At 45.0% G+C, this 15900-nt stretch overlaps 1 protein-coding gene across 1 annotated transcript; it reads right to left on the minus strand.

Moving 5' to 3' along the window:
* Nucleotides 1-440: 440 nt before the first annotated feature.
* Nucleotides 441-12591, minus strand: smarcc2 (SWI/SNF related BAF chromatin remodeling complex subunit C2). Its single transcript, XM_069708398.1, is given in 27 exon segments — nt 441-2549; nt 3510-3885; nt 4041-4175; nt 4268-4431; nt 4509-4629; nt 4719-4780; nt 4900-5061; nt 5394-5652; nt 5754-5816; nt 5911-6027; nt 6194-6347; nt 6434-6547; nt 6654-6725; nt 6851-6981; nt 8630-8667; nt 8751-8804; nt 8891-9015; nt 9149-9177; nt 9180-9392; nt 10291-10366; nt 10511-10580; nt 10665-10734; nt 10837-10929; nt 11277-11358; nt 11500-11585; nt 11713-11832; nt 12458-12591. Coding segments are annotated over 27 exon segments (3162 nt in total). The 5' UTR covers nt 12569-12591; the 3' UTR covers nt 441-2484.
* Between the last annotated feature and the right edge of the window lie 3309 nt (nt 12592-15900).

Consider the following 15900-nt stretch of genomic DNA (forward strand, 5'->3'; position numbering starts at 1 on the left):
GTGAAATCTTAATCATTTGCCCACAGTTTTTCACAGAGTGGTCAACGTCTCCCCATCTTCACTGCTGAGAGACTCTGCCTCTCTGGGATGCTCTTTTTATATCCAATCATGTTACTGATCTGTTGCCATGGTAACCTGATTAGTTGTGTTCAACGAGGTGTTTTTTATTTTTTTTATTTTTTTTGTTTTACACAACTTTTCCAGTCTTTTGTTGCCCCTCCCTGAATTATTTTGAAAAGTGTTGCTGGCATCAAATTCAAAATGAGAATATATTTTTCATAAAACAATAATATTTGATATTTTGTCTTTGACCTATTTTTTTTTTTACATGATTTGCAAATCATCTCATTCTGTTGTTACATTTTTAGAAACTGTTGTAGATTTACCTCGTCATGCGACTCCTTCGTGCTGCCAGTGAACAAACCACTCGACACAGTGACTCCTCTTCACATCTTTTATTTTTTCCCCAAACATTTTGTAATTAAAACCTGTTTTGTTTTGACCTTTTTTTTTTCTTTCTTTAATACAAACTGCCAGAGTAACTGCCAGCACTGATGTGATGGTTTACTGAGGAAAAACTGATTTCTACTGTATAATAATCAACGCGACTGCTGCTACCTTCAGCATAGTGAAAAACGTACAGAAACTGAACAGACACTTATTTCATATCACAAAATCCACACAATGTAATAATAACACAGATAAAAGAAGTCCATTTAGGCTCACGACTTTGGTGAGGACTGCAATACTGGCTTGACGGACATTAACTGTAAAGTTTCACCATCTGACTGGATTATATTTCAGGACACCGACGTGACGTGCCTTTTTTTTTTTTTGTAAATTCTTCAAACTCTGTGAAGATGCGCGAGAGATGGCACTGAAAAAGAGAACTGAACGGTAACATGGTTTACAGATCTGAAGGGCATGCGTTCACGTACACACATGCTCCGAGTCTCCAACAGATCTGGCGGATCTGTCGAACCACACACAGCGGTGGAGAGGGTAAATATAGGCTACAAAGGTAATAATATACAGGTACAATGTTGACATATCAAAGAAAGAAAATGGAAAAACAGACAGTAAAAAATATAAAAATTGATAGGATAAAAAGTGAGGATATTGTTGCAGATATTAAGGACACAATTCTCCTTTGTCAGCTGTTTTAAAGGTGCTCCCTTGTGTTAACATTTCTTCTATCTTTTAAAACATGAAATGCACCAACAAAAACCGAGCTGCCCAAAACACAAAACGGAAAAATCCTCTTCAATTCCCCATAATAAAAACTCACGGAATAAATGAGATAAACATGACTATAAAAACATTTTGGTTTAGCAGGTAACAAAAAGTCAAATCCTGAATAAAACACATACTGTAATGTGGTCGCTTAAAGAATCACGTTATTCCCAGACTTTCTTTCCAGTCATTCTCCTCTCGAACAAAAAATTACATTCCTCACAAATCTACAGCCTGTTCATCCACAAAAACACGAAGCTCCACACTGACGTGTTTTCCTCGAACGTGTGAGAGATGAACACGGTACTTAAAAGGAGGTTTTTTCAGGACCTCAAGCTGTCAGTACTTTCAGGATAGTTCCCTTATTATCATTACAGGGCGTGTTTGTAACAGAAAATCCAGTTTACAGTACATTTTCTCAAACTGCATCCAAACTAAAGGGGATGTAATTTCAAAGTGGCGTCTTTAAATCAAATCTTTTTTCATTCAATCCAGATTTTTCATTGTTTTTTTGTTTTTCTTTTAGACATGTGACCTTCAGGCCAGACCCTGTAGAGTGACCATGTGTCCATGTAAACACAAACAAAAAGGAAAAAGTAAATATTCCCAATCAAAACCTTCAGTACGAAAAGGTGTTTAAGACAACGAAAGCTCAATATAAGTGCTAAAGTTCAATTTCATGGATGCTTCAAGTCTTTCAATGAGTCCTCGGGAAACATATTAAAAGTGCTTTTTTTGTCCTCCTTACATACATTTGAATTAGTACCTACAGTACGAAGAAGGGGAAGGAGGGTCTGAAGCATGAGACTTCACAAACTGTTGCAGGAAAATGAATGCAACAATTTCCAAAACACTGAAAACACAAGATGAGTCTTTTCTCTTGGTCTCCTTGAGTGCCAGCATGTTGGTGAGACCAGCTGAGTTCACCGGAGCTCCAGCGTTTCAAAACGATGAGATGCTGCCGTCCAGTCGGCCACGCCGGATGAAAATCGATTTCCTTCATCAGCCGAGTAAATTTGAGAATCTGTCAGCAGATAGTCGATGCAGAGGCGGATTCATTCAGAGATTATTTTTTTTCGTTCTCATTATTATATTGTCCCGTTGGAAAAAAAAACAAAAAAACAACAATAACAAAAAATGGAAAATGAGTCATTTTTCCTTCGGTTGATGACTTCTTCATTTCAGATGACACAGGCAGGATTCAGAGTGGTCAGAGTCATTCGGTTTCTCAGGCAATTTCTTCTTGTTCTCTCACTGCGGAGGAGGAACCGGAGCCGAGGGGTGCAGCGTCTCCGCCGGAAGAGGAGTGCTGGGCTCTGTGAGGGGGGGAAACAGGAGGACATGTGACAAACATCAACCATTCACAGCTGCAAGGTGGTCACCCGTTGGTTTGTGAACATTATGAAGTCAGAAGTTCAGAGTCTGTCCGTCACCAGCAGGAAGTGACCATATTTGGACGAGCTGGGGGAGGAGCCAGCGCTGGATCTGACTGGAAACCTGACGGTACTACGTCCCGCCCACCGATAGCTGTAACCTGACTGCACCACAGGCCTGTCAATCAAACAGACACGCCCCCAAAAACAGGTCTTCTTGAATCTTCTTTTCTAATGAATGAGGGATTATTTTCAGATGGACCTCCAGAAAACTAATAAGAAGGAGTGACTTTAGCTAACAACACCGAGATAACTGATGGACACATTTTATTCACTTTGGATTTGATGAGAGAAGTTGAATGGGAGTCTATGGAGCCGGAGGCTTTTTGGAGCCGACCTCTAGTGGCACTCGCTGGTATTGCAGCTACGTCCACAGTCAATGGTTAAGACAAGTAAATAGGGAGTCACAATACTCCAGACCGGATGAACAAAAGCATGACTAATCATCCACATCTCAGCCGGAGACACCTGAATTTAGCAACAGTCCTCGGCTGGAAGAATTGGGAACAAATAAAACAACCAAGATTTCTCATTTTAATTGAAGGGACCTATTCTTTATCAGAATAAACCTGCAGAAAATTATGGGCTGTCTGATTTTGGACATTATAGACAATTTGTAAGAGTAAGAGATCATCTTCACAGCAGTGATAAGACAAACCTTTAAAACTCTGCCCAAAGACAAGATGCAGAAAGAAAACAAGTCGGGACCCAGACCTAAACCTTGCGGGACCCCGCAGCGCTACAGAGTCACACTTTCAAAATTCAATGTGCACATTTGCTTTTCAGTCTGAAGGAAGTGATGCAAAATTAATGTTTCATATTGTGTTTAAATTGCGATCTCACCGTGGAGTACAGGTGTAGTGCTGGAGCTGGAATGAGCCGCCGGGGTCTGGCCCGGGGGGCGAGGGGGCGAGGTTTGAGTGCCCCCCGGAGGCGGCTGGGACTCGGGAGCCGGGGCGGAGGATGCTGGTGGTGCGGGACTGGGGGCCGGCTGCGGCGCTGGTGTGCTGGGAGCTGGCTGAGTCGGAGCCAGGCCTTGGGCAGGGGGGGCGGCAGCGGTGGGGGTGGCCTGGTTGGAATGGGGGCCGCCGGCCTGGCTGTGCTGCTGGTGCTGGATCTGCTGGAAGTGCTGCTGGCGAGCCCTCATCTCAGCGTATTTCAGCTGCTCCATGTGGAAGGATTGACGGTCGGCCAGCAGCTGCTGCCGCTGGTACTCCAACTGCACACACACACACACACACACACACACACACACACACACACACACACACACACACACACACACACACACACACTCAGATGTTCAAAGATCTGGGTAAACTACACACTATCTACAGTTTTTTGACACTACATATCCCATGATGCCTCACTCACAGCCTCCCTCTCTCTGTCCATGATGGTTTCCAGTTCTTCAAAGTGTCTCAGTTTAATCTCGAGCTTCTTCATTTGTGTCTCGACCAGCAGAGCGACCAGAGATTTGATCTTCCTCTCCTCCACTGCAGCCAGATGCTGCGAACGAAAGCAAAGGAGATTCTCAGACCTGAAGGGAAACGGATGAAGACAGAAGCGCCGCGTTCAGACGTCGATGTGACGAAGCTCACCTTGGCTTTGACGGCGGCGGCAGCCAGAGCGGAGGCAGCGGCCGTCGCCAGGTTCCCCTCCCCGACATCCCGCTCCACCTTCGCCTTCCTCTCTCCCTCGCTGTCTCCGTCTCTCTGGGCCTCCTCCGCTCCCTCTTTTCCATCCTTCTCTTTCTCCCCGTCGCCTAACAGAAGAACAAGTTTCATTATTTTCCCCCGTGACTTCATCGTTCAGATATCTCCCAGAGAAACCGTTTCGTACCCATCTCCGACTCCGTTTTGTCCGCCTCCCTCTCTCCTTCGGCTTCTCTTCCTCGTTCTTCTTCCTTCTTGCCGTTCTCCGCCTGCTTCTCCTCTTCCTCGGTCGCTCCATCTTTGCTGTCCTGTGTGGAGAAACAGCACGATTATCTTCACAGCAGCTCATCGAGTAAAAATACATATTTTATGCTATCAGAGTGAAGATGCTTCGTACCTTGGCCTCTCTCTTCTCCTCACTCGATTGGTTTTCACTCTTACTTTCATCGTTGTTTTCATCTAAAGGAAACAAGTCAGAACGTTTTATATTCTCCTCCTGTGTCATCACTCTTTCCTTTTTCTTTTTCATTTCTCCCTGCAAATGTATTTTGCACATGTAGCACACGTGTTGATCGTACCGGGCCTCTCTCCCTCCTCCAGGCCGGTGCCGGCGATGCCGCTCCCCTCCAGCCCGTACAGAGGATCCTGTCGGCCGCTGACCCTCGCCGCCTCCTCCACCCGCCGCACGTGAGCCTCCACAAGCGCCGCAGGAACTTCCTCCTTCATACGAGAAAACTCCTCTGAGAGGGAGAGAGATCAGAAATCAGGACTCGATTAGTCTTCTGTAGAAATTTGATTGCTCAGAAATGTACGAACCAACGAATGTACAAGCTTGTTGCAGGATTATTGATGCAGAACTGTTGCTTCCATCTTTTCTGTGCTACCATGAATGCGTTTTGTGTTTTTATTTTTGATTATTGTTCCTCCTTCCAGTTCCCTTTGAGACGTCACGTATTCATCTAAAACATCTTGAACTATTAGCTCACCGCTACAGTCTGCAGCTTTTCAGGAGGCTGTAAATGTCAAAATATTCTTATTTTCTTTACAGCAAAAGAAATGATCTCCTTCTCACCGAGCGCAGACTTGGCTGCAGCCGAGGCCACGCGGGGGTCGACCACGGAGGCGAGGAAGGCCACGGTGCTCATGACGGGGTTTCCCGCTTGGCTGAACGGTATCGGCTGGTAGGCCAGCGGGCCCAGAGTCGACGAGGTGTCCTCCAAATACGGGTCCTCGATGGGCAGCCGCAGGAAGTGCAGGATGCACTCGTCCTGCGTGCGGCTGCCGACGTGCTCCGACACCTTGTTCCAGTCGTCCTTGTACATCTCGAGGCCCTGAGGAAGGTGAGAGCCGCGGTTATCTCCTCACTTCCTGCTTCGGTTTTTATTGTGGCTGGTTTTACCATGTTTTTGTGTTGTGAGGGTAAAGACTGTACCTCCAGGAGTAGTAGTGTTTCCTGCTCTGTCCAGTCCCTCATGGAGCTCGCTGCACTCTTGCTCTGCACACAACAGCATCACAACAACTTAGTTTCTATGATCGGTGACTGGAAGTCGTCCTGTCATCCACCCTCTTGTTTTTGTGTTTTATTTTACCTTTACAGAGCCGCTCTTCTTGCTGTACATGTCGGTCCGCAGCCCAAAGTTCTGCAGGTCGGCCGGCTTGTCCTTCACTTTGTCTGGGAACGACATCATCGACTGGGTGGCGGGGGTCTGCAGGGACACAGAGAGACACGTGTCAGATAGCTTCTACAACGTGTGTGTGTGTGTGTGTGTGTGTGTGTGTGTGTGTGTGTGTGTGTGTGTGTGTGTGTGTGTGTGTGTGTGTGTGCGAGCGTGCGTGCGTGCGTGCGTGTGTGTGTGTGTGTGTAATGTGGACCTGGGACGTCTTGGGCTGCAGCGGCACCAGGCTGGACGGAGTGTCGGCCAGGACGTGGAAGTGAGAGGTGGGCGGGGGCCCCATGGGTGTGGGCCGGCTCTCCGAGTCCACCTGGTAGTTGATGAGTCCCCACTGCTCCAGGAAGGCGTGAACTCTGCAGGACAGTTTAAAAAAAAACACAGAGTTTGAACTGATTGTGTTTAAACTGATGAGAAATATCCTCCTCGGTCCTCCGCCCACCTCATGATCGCACACACGTCTCCTGCCAGGTTCCTGCGGCAGGCGGTGGAGGTCAGGTACTCCTGAGGGTTCAGGCGGTAGGTGTCAATCATGAAGTTCCTGTACGCCAGATAACTAAAAGGAAACAGTATGACATCACTTCCTGCTGCACCATACGTAAAAATGTCCAACAGATAATTAGATAATGTAAAACTGTGCTGTGTACAGATTAAACACTCACATCTCGGGAGTTTTGGATTTGTTTTTCCCGTTGAAAAACTCCGGCAGGGCTCTGCGCTCGATGGCGTGAACACTGAAGGGAAAACAGTTTGGATAAGATGTGTGTGTGTGTGTGTGTGTGTGTGTGTGTGTGTGTGTGTGTGTGTGTGTGTGTGTGTGTGTGTGTGTGTGTGTGTGTGTGTGTGTGTTGATTGTTACCTGTTGTAGTCGAACCAGGCGGCGTAGCTCGGGATGATGATGTGGTGGGTTTGCTCAGTCACGTTGTCCTCGTGTAGGTCGGACCCTTTCACCGGTTCTCCCTTCACACTTGGAGAGCCCTCTTCCTCTTCCTGTTTTAACACACACACACACACACACACACACACACACACACACACACACACACACACACACACACACACACACACACACACACACACACACACACACACACACACACACACGCATGTTTACGAATTCAAGATGAGCCATTCTCATGCTCTCTGGGAATAACAAAATGTCCCTGGATGTTTTCAGGAATCTCCAAAAATGTGAAACCAGACTTGTTAGCGAAGGAAGCGGTCATTTGAATATCAATTTTAAACTTTTAAAATAAAAAAAAGTAAGAAAAAGGATATTGTGACAAAAGAATACAATTAAATGTCCTACAAAATAAAAGATGGAGGATGAACCAACAGAAGGGAAAGAATAATAACTGGTGGATTATAAAATATGTCGCAGCACCTTGAACAGTAGTTACACATTTTGTAATCAGTGTTAAGAAAAGGAAATGAGTTTGATGTAATGCAGAAAATATGAAGGAGGGAAGAACAGCTGCGATTACAGAGTGCAACTGGGCTAATTATAAGACTGTCGTGGTCAAATTAAACCAGAAGGGGGCACTAGTGAAACTTTATGGATGTAAAAACCGAAGAAGAAGAAAGGACAGGTAACAGGTACTGGAGGAGCTGTGAACACCTCTTTGTTAAAAGTGGTGAACGGTTTGGCTGAATGTGGATTTATGGACGGTGATTATGGATTTTTATACACAACAAGTTGAACATCATTAATGATAATAATAAAAAAAGAGGATTTAAGTTCAGGTTCAGCCGCTGCAGGTCAAATAAAAAAATATTCTTAACGACGAAGGAAGAGCTTCGAGATGTGCGCGTGCGCAGGTAAACACCGGGACATCCCGGCACCGGTTGTTGTCACCACCGGAGGCCGGCGGGGACATCTAACTGTCGGGGAGAGGATGCAGAGACCCGCTGACGGGAGTCTCCAGCGCGTCTCTTCTTCAGGGCACCGGGGCAGAGGACTCATTCACCGGGATCACCGACGACAGGTAGGTGGGTCGGTGCTTATTGACATGAACGACGATTGATGTTTGTGTGCGCACGTGTCAGGGCGTAAATCTAACGCAGGTCGAAATGATTTATTCATGGATGTGTGAAACTGGACGGATGTGCTAAAAGCTGAAAAAGCTGCATTTAACCGGGAAAACTGAAACAAAATAAGACTGGTAATCTAAAAAAGATCCAAATCAGAGGTTCAATGTTCTCCTGATGATGTTAAAGAGGCCAAAATGGAGCCAGAAACCCAAAGTCTGGAGATGTTTTGGTCATGATAGATTCAGCTCCTGGTTGAAGGAGTATGGGAAGCTTTTTATGATTTAAAAAAATACAATTTAAAAAAAAGGACTTTGACGCCTCTGCAGACAGATTAATGTGACTAAAAGGACTAAGACTAAACTCGGCTGGTTGTATGAGCCTATAGCTGTGTGTGACCATTTAATGTACAGGATACAAAGACACAGGTACAGGCAGGACCTTCCAGTACAAGTAGGACCTTCCAGTGACAGTACAAGTAGGACCTTTCAGTCACGGTACAAGTCCTTTCAGTCAAGTGACAGGAGGAGTGTTGTGTTGTTCTGCCACATGCTGGTGTGCCTCCCTTCAGTGGTACAGATTATGTTTCTTTTATCTGGTTGTACTTTACCTTTCCTGTCGTCTCCATGGACTCATCCTCCTGCTCGTCTGTTCGAATCAAAGAAAAGAAAGATCTCGTTAGCAGCTCTCAGTGGAATAAAAGAAGCGTCTCTATGTTTAAGGAATCTCACCCATATCGGTCCCTCCTTTGACCGGGGTGGAGTCCGAGTCCTTCTTGGTGTTATCTGCAGGGAGACGGAGAAATAGTTTGGATTAAAAGTTGTTGTTGTTGTTTTTATTGCCATTTTAGTGTGTTTGTGGACTTGCGTACTTGTCTTGGCCGGGTTTCCCTCCTCAGACGCTGGAACAGGCGATGCTTCGTCCAGGTCCTTCGACAGATCCTCCTGCTCCTCCTCCCTCTGGCCACGTTTGGACTTGGTGTACGGGGTCGTCGGCCTGTCAACGCGCGCGCACACACACACACACACACACACACACACACACACACACACACACACACACCGTTTAAGATGACATCATCTCTGTTGTTGTTGATGTGATATCTGTGGAGTTCGTCCCCGTCACCGACCCTTTCTTGGTGTTCTTCTTCTTGCTCTCCTGCGGTGGGGGGGTGGGGAGGGCGACGGCGAGCGCTTCCTCTTCTTGGCGCTGCCGGGCTTCTTGTCCCGCCGCTCGTCCGGCGTGGTCACCTCGTCCGTCAGCGTCTTGGCGGAGATCCTCTTCCTCTTCGGGCAGCCCTCTCCCACCTCGTAGTCCTCCTCGTTCATCCACTCGTTGTACTGGTCCAGGTCTAAGATCCACTTGGCGTGGACCTGAAACGTTACCGCCATCTTTATCACGGTTCAACCAGAAACACGGTTTTTGTCGTTTTACTTTCAACATGGTACAATTTACCCTCATCAGTGACCGGAACAAGTTCTATTTAGGCAGTAAGAGCTGGATTAAAAAGAAAACAAGTGTATTTGAGGTTAATATATATTGTTTATGATCAGTTTTATAAGAGAGGAATCTATGAATCTGTTGGGTTTTTTTTTACTTTAGAGCAGTGTTTGGATTATGTGATTGTTTAGATCAAACATGTTTGATTTTTGCGGTGAATTTTCTCAAAAATGGATTTAATTTGTTGTTTGAGTTTATAAATGAGATTTTAGCGGTAAAATTGTGGAAATTTGAGAACCATCACGGGGCTTAAAGTGATAAAAAGAGTCTAAAAGTGACAAATCTTTCCAGAACAGACGGTCTGTGACTGTAATATAGAAACAACGGATACATCTGCTGTCAGAATAAGAGCTTTACATGATGTTTAATTAATAATAATTTAACAAAGACTGTATGCACAAAACCAAAGTTCAATCTCTTACAGCAATCGCGGGGCAATTTGGCAAAATTGGAAGCTCGCTAAAATATCGTGGAGATTCCTTGAATTTGCGTTAATTATTGCGATCTCAAGATTGTGATTTCCTGGAGAAACTAACTTATTTATTTCTTTGAATCTTGAGAGTTTTTACAAAAGAAACGTGATGGAAATTTCCATCCCATAATAAGTACACAGCGTCAGTAAAGAGCTGGAATCAGCAGACACAAAATATGTTCATGATGTAGTTGAACAATGTGGAATATGTGTCTTTAAACATAGAATGTATTTAAACAGAATATTACAAAAAAATATTTTGCACAGTTTAAATTGAGATCTATTTTTTTAAGAACTACCTTCCTGGGCTTCTCTGGACTCGGAGGATCCTCCACCGCCGCCTCCACTTCGCTGGCTGGGATCCAGGTGTCGTAACTAAACAGAGAGATGGGTGGGGTCAAAGGTCAAGCCATGTAAAAACATGCACGTTGAGGCGTGTGAAAGCACCGCGGCGCTTAACCTTAAAGAAACCAAGCGCGGAGGCTGATCCAGTGGAGAGTGTGCGAGAGATGAACCAACCTGTCGGGAAAATATCCCCAATGCAGCAGCACCTGTTTGTCCCTCTTCATCACAGGACGCACCCACTCCTCTGGAACGGAGAGAGGACATGATGTCAGCACAACAAACCGAGAAGAAATCCTACAGGCAGACTTTTAAGAAGTGGAGGCGTCACCTTCCTCCAGACTGGAAGGAATGGGAACAACGACGTGGGAGCTGGAGGCCTTGTCCTCGGTCACCGAGCCCTGAAAACACACGCACGGCATTTCAATTAAATACGCGCTTTTTATCTTTAAAAAAACAACAATACTTTTGTGACAACATTAAAAAAAAAAAAAAAAAAACACCTGATGTCTTTTGATGATGTCTTTCAGCTTCCCGAGCAGTTTGGGCTCGATGTCAGAGCTCAGGTAGATGACGGGTCGAGTCAGGCAGTTGTTCTGGAGGAAAAGCAGCCGATGTGTGAAATTAATTAAACACATATATACAAGGATTCATTTAACTTTCCTGTGATCTCCTTTAAAAAAAAAAAAGAAGAAAAAAAAAGACCTCTGCAGATGAGGAGATCTGGATCTTGTAAATCTACAGGACTGATTAAGAAGGATTACTGTGGTCACATGACCACGCGTCCTTCAGCGTTTCGATCTGTAGATATGACGTAAGCGGAGGAGACGTGCGACCTCTGAAACCACCGTGTTGTCTTTGCAATCATTCAGATCAACTTTTACTCGTCCAGGTGACGAGTTTAAACGAATATTGATGGACGAGAGCGCTGAAACGAACCCACCTGCACCAAGGACTTCTCGATGGTCATGAACATCTCCACGTTCCGGTCCATCCTCGACGGATTCTGGAAGTCAAACCTGCGCCTACCAGGAAGTTAGACTGGAGTTACACACGAAACGGAAACACGGCCACAATCCAACCCGAGCTCCGCGACTTTACACCCTTTTATCTGTGACCTGTCTGATTACCAGCACCATTGAAGTCAGCTAGAAGGACAGTCTTACCATCCCTGGTCACTCTTGAACTTGTAGGCAGCAGCCAGGATGTGGCAGAGAGCCCCCCCGGACTTAAAGTCCAGGAAACACTTCATCTGCAGGTAGAAAACACAGCCCGGTCAGACACAGGGCGAAGTCATGCAGGTGTTTTGTGAGTTGGAGGGGGGGATGTGGTGGATGTGTGTGTGTGTGTGTGGGGGGGGGGGGGTAAAGGTGACATACTGGCAGCTTGGTGAGCGGAGGGTTGCTGACATGCCGGCCGAACACCTCCTCCTGGAACTGGAGCAGCTGGACCACCAGGCTGGACAGGGACTTGTTGGTGGGGGGCTCGGCCTGGATGTACTGGGGGAGACCCGCAGAGGGACGTCAGAGCAGACTCATGGAAACACTAGTCGGCTGCTGTATGGCAACTTTCACTGCTTTCACTTTTTACCATTGAGAGAGTGAGGACGGGATTTACTGAATTTCACCTTTTATTACTGGTGTGTGAGTGGGTGTTGTTTTTATTGTATTTTTAACTACATCATATATTGTCTTGGATCTACGTGTCTGAACGGCAGCACGCCGCTGCGTGTTATCCAACACCGCTGCTGGCTCCAGTCAGCCAACATCTGGATCCGAGCTGCTGCACCGTTAGCTCATGAGCTAACTAGCCCGCTAGCAGGCTAAAGTCACCCCTTTAAAAAAAAGAAGAAAGAAATCCATCGTCCCAGGTCGGACTGCGGGCTGCTCTCAGGTCGGGTCAGCCACAACTACCGCACAGGCGCGCCGCCATTAGCGTGCGCATCTGGCGCAGCTGTCGGCTCAGCATCCTTTTGTATCCGGCTGAGAGAGTCGAACAGCTGGACCTCCGCAGCACCCTCCCTCCTCTCTTTGTCACCGCCGCTGCCCAATAGGTAAAGCGGCCACATTTCGGGCTGAAAACCGCGAGCTCCGCGCGTACGAGTACAAAACATGCGGTTAGTACCTTTTTGTAATTCTTTCCCAGCCACACGCGGACATTATCAAACTGAGAAACGGTGTCAGACGCTTCGAAATATTTTACATTCGGGCCGCCGTCTTTCTTCCGCACCGCCATCTTTGCCTGCAGACAACTAGTCGACGTCGCCCGCCGCCCAGCGGCCGCAGCGTGCAACTGCAGCTGCTGCACAACACAGAGGGGCTGTAATGACCGCCGGTGAGCAGCAGGGGGCGCAGTGGTGTCGCTAATGTTTTCATCCTCCGACACGATGGGAGTCAGAATCACCTGGTGAAGTCTTATTTACCTGAAAGTGAATCACTTACCATGCAACATTATTTCAGTATTATTGGAGTGTCATTATTGATCCATTAACAAGTAATCAGCAGTATTTCAACGCTGCAGTTAGACCTGGTGGAGCAGATTTGACCATCTTTATATACAGTACTGTTCACTGTAAGATAAATGTGCAATCTGCGTTTCAGTTTAAAGAAGACTAAAATAAAAATTGTCAGGCAAAGTACAAATATCTCAAACTTTAAATATTAAGTACAGTACGAGATTATTTGGTTACTTTGCAGAGGATGTTCATGGTGGATATAAAACTAAAACTGTAAATCTCTTCCACGTAACTCAGCTGAAGCTTCTAATTTCTACATTTAACAAGGACAAGGTCACTCAAATGTTGTTACATATTTATTTCAGTCCTATCGGGCAGATTAAATGGGTAAATTACATAGTCTCACTTCACCAGAGTGATGAATTTTACATACATATGTGAAAATATAATACAGCTCACCGTGAGTACAAACACACAAAAGACTTTTATTTTGAAAGGCATTTAGAGCCAATCAGAATGTCAGTGGCGGTGAAGTATATAAAAGTCTACAATACACATCGTCCCTGTCGGTCTCTAATCAGTGAGTTTGGTTTCATCACTGGTCACATATCTGCACATGGTTTTGTGAATCAACAGGTAGCTCGATGGATCACTTCACATTAAGTGTCAGTCAGAGGAAAAACATCTGTTTGGTAATCAAGTGTGACGCAGGCTTCACAAGTGTCTTCCAGTGTATCACTTAATGCTTCTTCAGCGAGTGTGACAGAGAGATTGATTATGTCAAAGCCTTGAATTGTGTCCACGAGGAGGCAAAATGTCAGATCACCAAAATAGAACACTTGTATGTGAATTTGTGAGAAAACATGAGCGTAAAAATATATATAAAAGGGATTTTTAAAAGATGGCCTCCTGTAGCAGGAACTGAGTCATTTGAGAAAGAAGGAAGGAAAGAGAGTGAAACGGGATCCATGTAATTAAAGTCTGTTTGACAAGCAGTTTGTGAATCTGTGACGAGTGGACATACTGTATTTATTAAAAGTGATCTATCTATTAATAATCTATTTGATAAGTATAGTATGTGTTGTACTTTAGGCCGGCTGCCAGTCAGTTACTTTGACGTGAAACCACTTGATTCCACAGTTTGCACTGTATTTCTTATCATTTTACATCTTTGATTGATCAGTAGTCTGAGTGTGACAGCTGCAGTGAAGGCCTCAACAATCCCAATTTGAATCTTATGGTTTTATGTGTCATTTTAAATATATTTCTGGATAAATTAAACTAACTTCTTGGGGGAAAATACAGGAAATATGTACGGAAAGAAGTTTTATTTTGCTTTTATGAAAGCTCTTTTTGGACAAAAGTGATATAGGGGCGGTCATCTGCAATGCACGTCGTTGTTTAAGGCAGCGGTTCTTTAACCTGGGCTCTCCGGAGACATCTTGGGGCCTTCAGGATGATTAATAGGATAAAAAAAAAAAACGTGAAAAATACACATAAAAATACATTATTTTTTATTTCATGTTGTTTTTGTTATTGTTTTTGTGTGTTGTGAAAATATATTTTACTCCAAAGATACTCAAATAAAACATTCAGAGAAATAAAAATGTCTCTGGTGAAACTGCACACTTGATATGTAGAACATGAGGAGTCGCAGTGATGCAGCGCCGCATTTAAAAAGGTCACATGGGAGTTAAAGTTGGGGATTCACTGTCAGAATCACAATGTTCACGTTAGATTTCATCCTCTATCCTTTAATATGTGAAATACTGGGATATTGTCCTCCAGTCGTCATTTGATTTCTGCTTGTGAAACTGTTATTTTAATATAAACAAGCATAAATGATCATTAATTTGTAGTGATTAGGGGAATGTCAGACCTCAGTAATGCATGCTTGGTCACAATTACTTAATATTATATGATTTACAATAAACTTCTGTAAAATTATAGAAATATTACAGCAAACACTTAAGTCCCAATATATTAAATATGTGTAAGAAAGAAAGTAGTTATCTGTTATCTGTGATTTTCTTTATGCTTTCTGTACTCCCAAAATGAGATGATCTGGGGAAAAAGTGAGAAATTCAGCATAAATAAAAAAAAACAGAAATAACAGGATGAAATATAGATATGTCTGACGCTTCTCATGTCTCTGACCTTTTTACTGCTTCTCATTTCGACAGGCCGAAAATTAACCTTCATTAACAGAGAGAGTGTGTGTGTGTGTGTGTGTGTGTGTGTGTGTGTGTGTGTGTGTGTGTGTGTGTGTGTGTGTGTGTGTGTGTGTGTGTGTGTGTGTGTGTGTGTGTGTGCGTGCGTGTGTGTGTGTGTGTTACATGACCCGGACTAATTTGTGAAAGCCTAGAGACAACACTAGGAAGAAGAGCAGTGCTTCTTGAACTAGTATTCCTCCGACTCTTGCTGTGTTTGTATTTGCTCATGAGCGTGTGTGTGCATATCTGTGTACATGGCGTGTGTGTGTGTGCATCCGTCTGCGCTGAAGGAGTGAGAGTGAAGCCTATTGATTATTTTAATCCTCCTATTTGTGAGTCTGTGATCCTCTTGGCTCAGCCGTCCACAGGGGGATTGCTAATGGGGCTGAACGCTTCCCTCCTCAGCCCTCTCTCCCTGTCCAATTAGCTTAGCGCTTGAATCTGCGAGGTGTGTGTGTGTGTGTGGGGGTGGGGGGGTGACTTACAGGGAGGGAGACCCCCCCTCTCCCAGTCCAGCATCTCCCAATCCTCCTTGTCGGCTACACATTCAGCAAGAACCTCCTCATCCAGAATAGTATTGCCGCTCACCTTTTAATTAAAATCTCCTTGTTGTTACTCTGCGGAGGTGAGATCTTCCTCTGCTCTTTCCATGTTTCATTTTCACAGCGCGGCTCTGCTGAGGGAAGAGGAAGCGGCAGCAGGTGAAGAAACAAGGTTTTATAATAGGAGAAGATGTCTTTCGACAGGTTTCCGTAGCGCCACCTTTTGTTCTCCGTACTCGTCCTGTTAGTATGAATGTTCGGCTCTCGCCTCCAGTTTAAATTTAGAAAACCAAACCTGTAATTGCATTTGTGAAACAAAAGGACGCCGTGCACAAAGTCAGAAGGCAGTGTTTGATG

Source organism: Brachyistius frenatus, unplaced genomic scaffold, assembly GCF_029030835.1.
Source record: "Brachyistius frenatus isolate BFR_SWC_R1_liver_20210118 unplaced genomic scaffold, ASM2903083v1 Contig_4, whole genome shotgun sequence".
In the NCBI taxonomy this organism is placed as follows: Eukaryota; Metazoa; Chordata; class Actinopteri; family Embiotocidae; genus Brachyistius; species Brachyistius frenatus.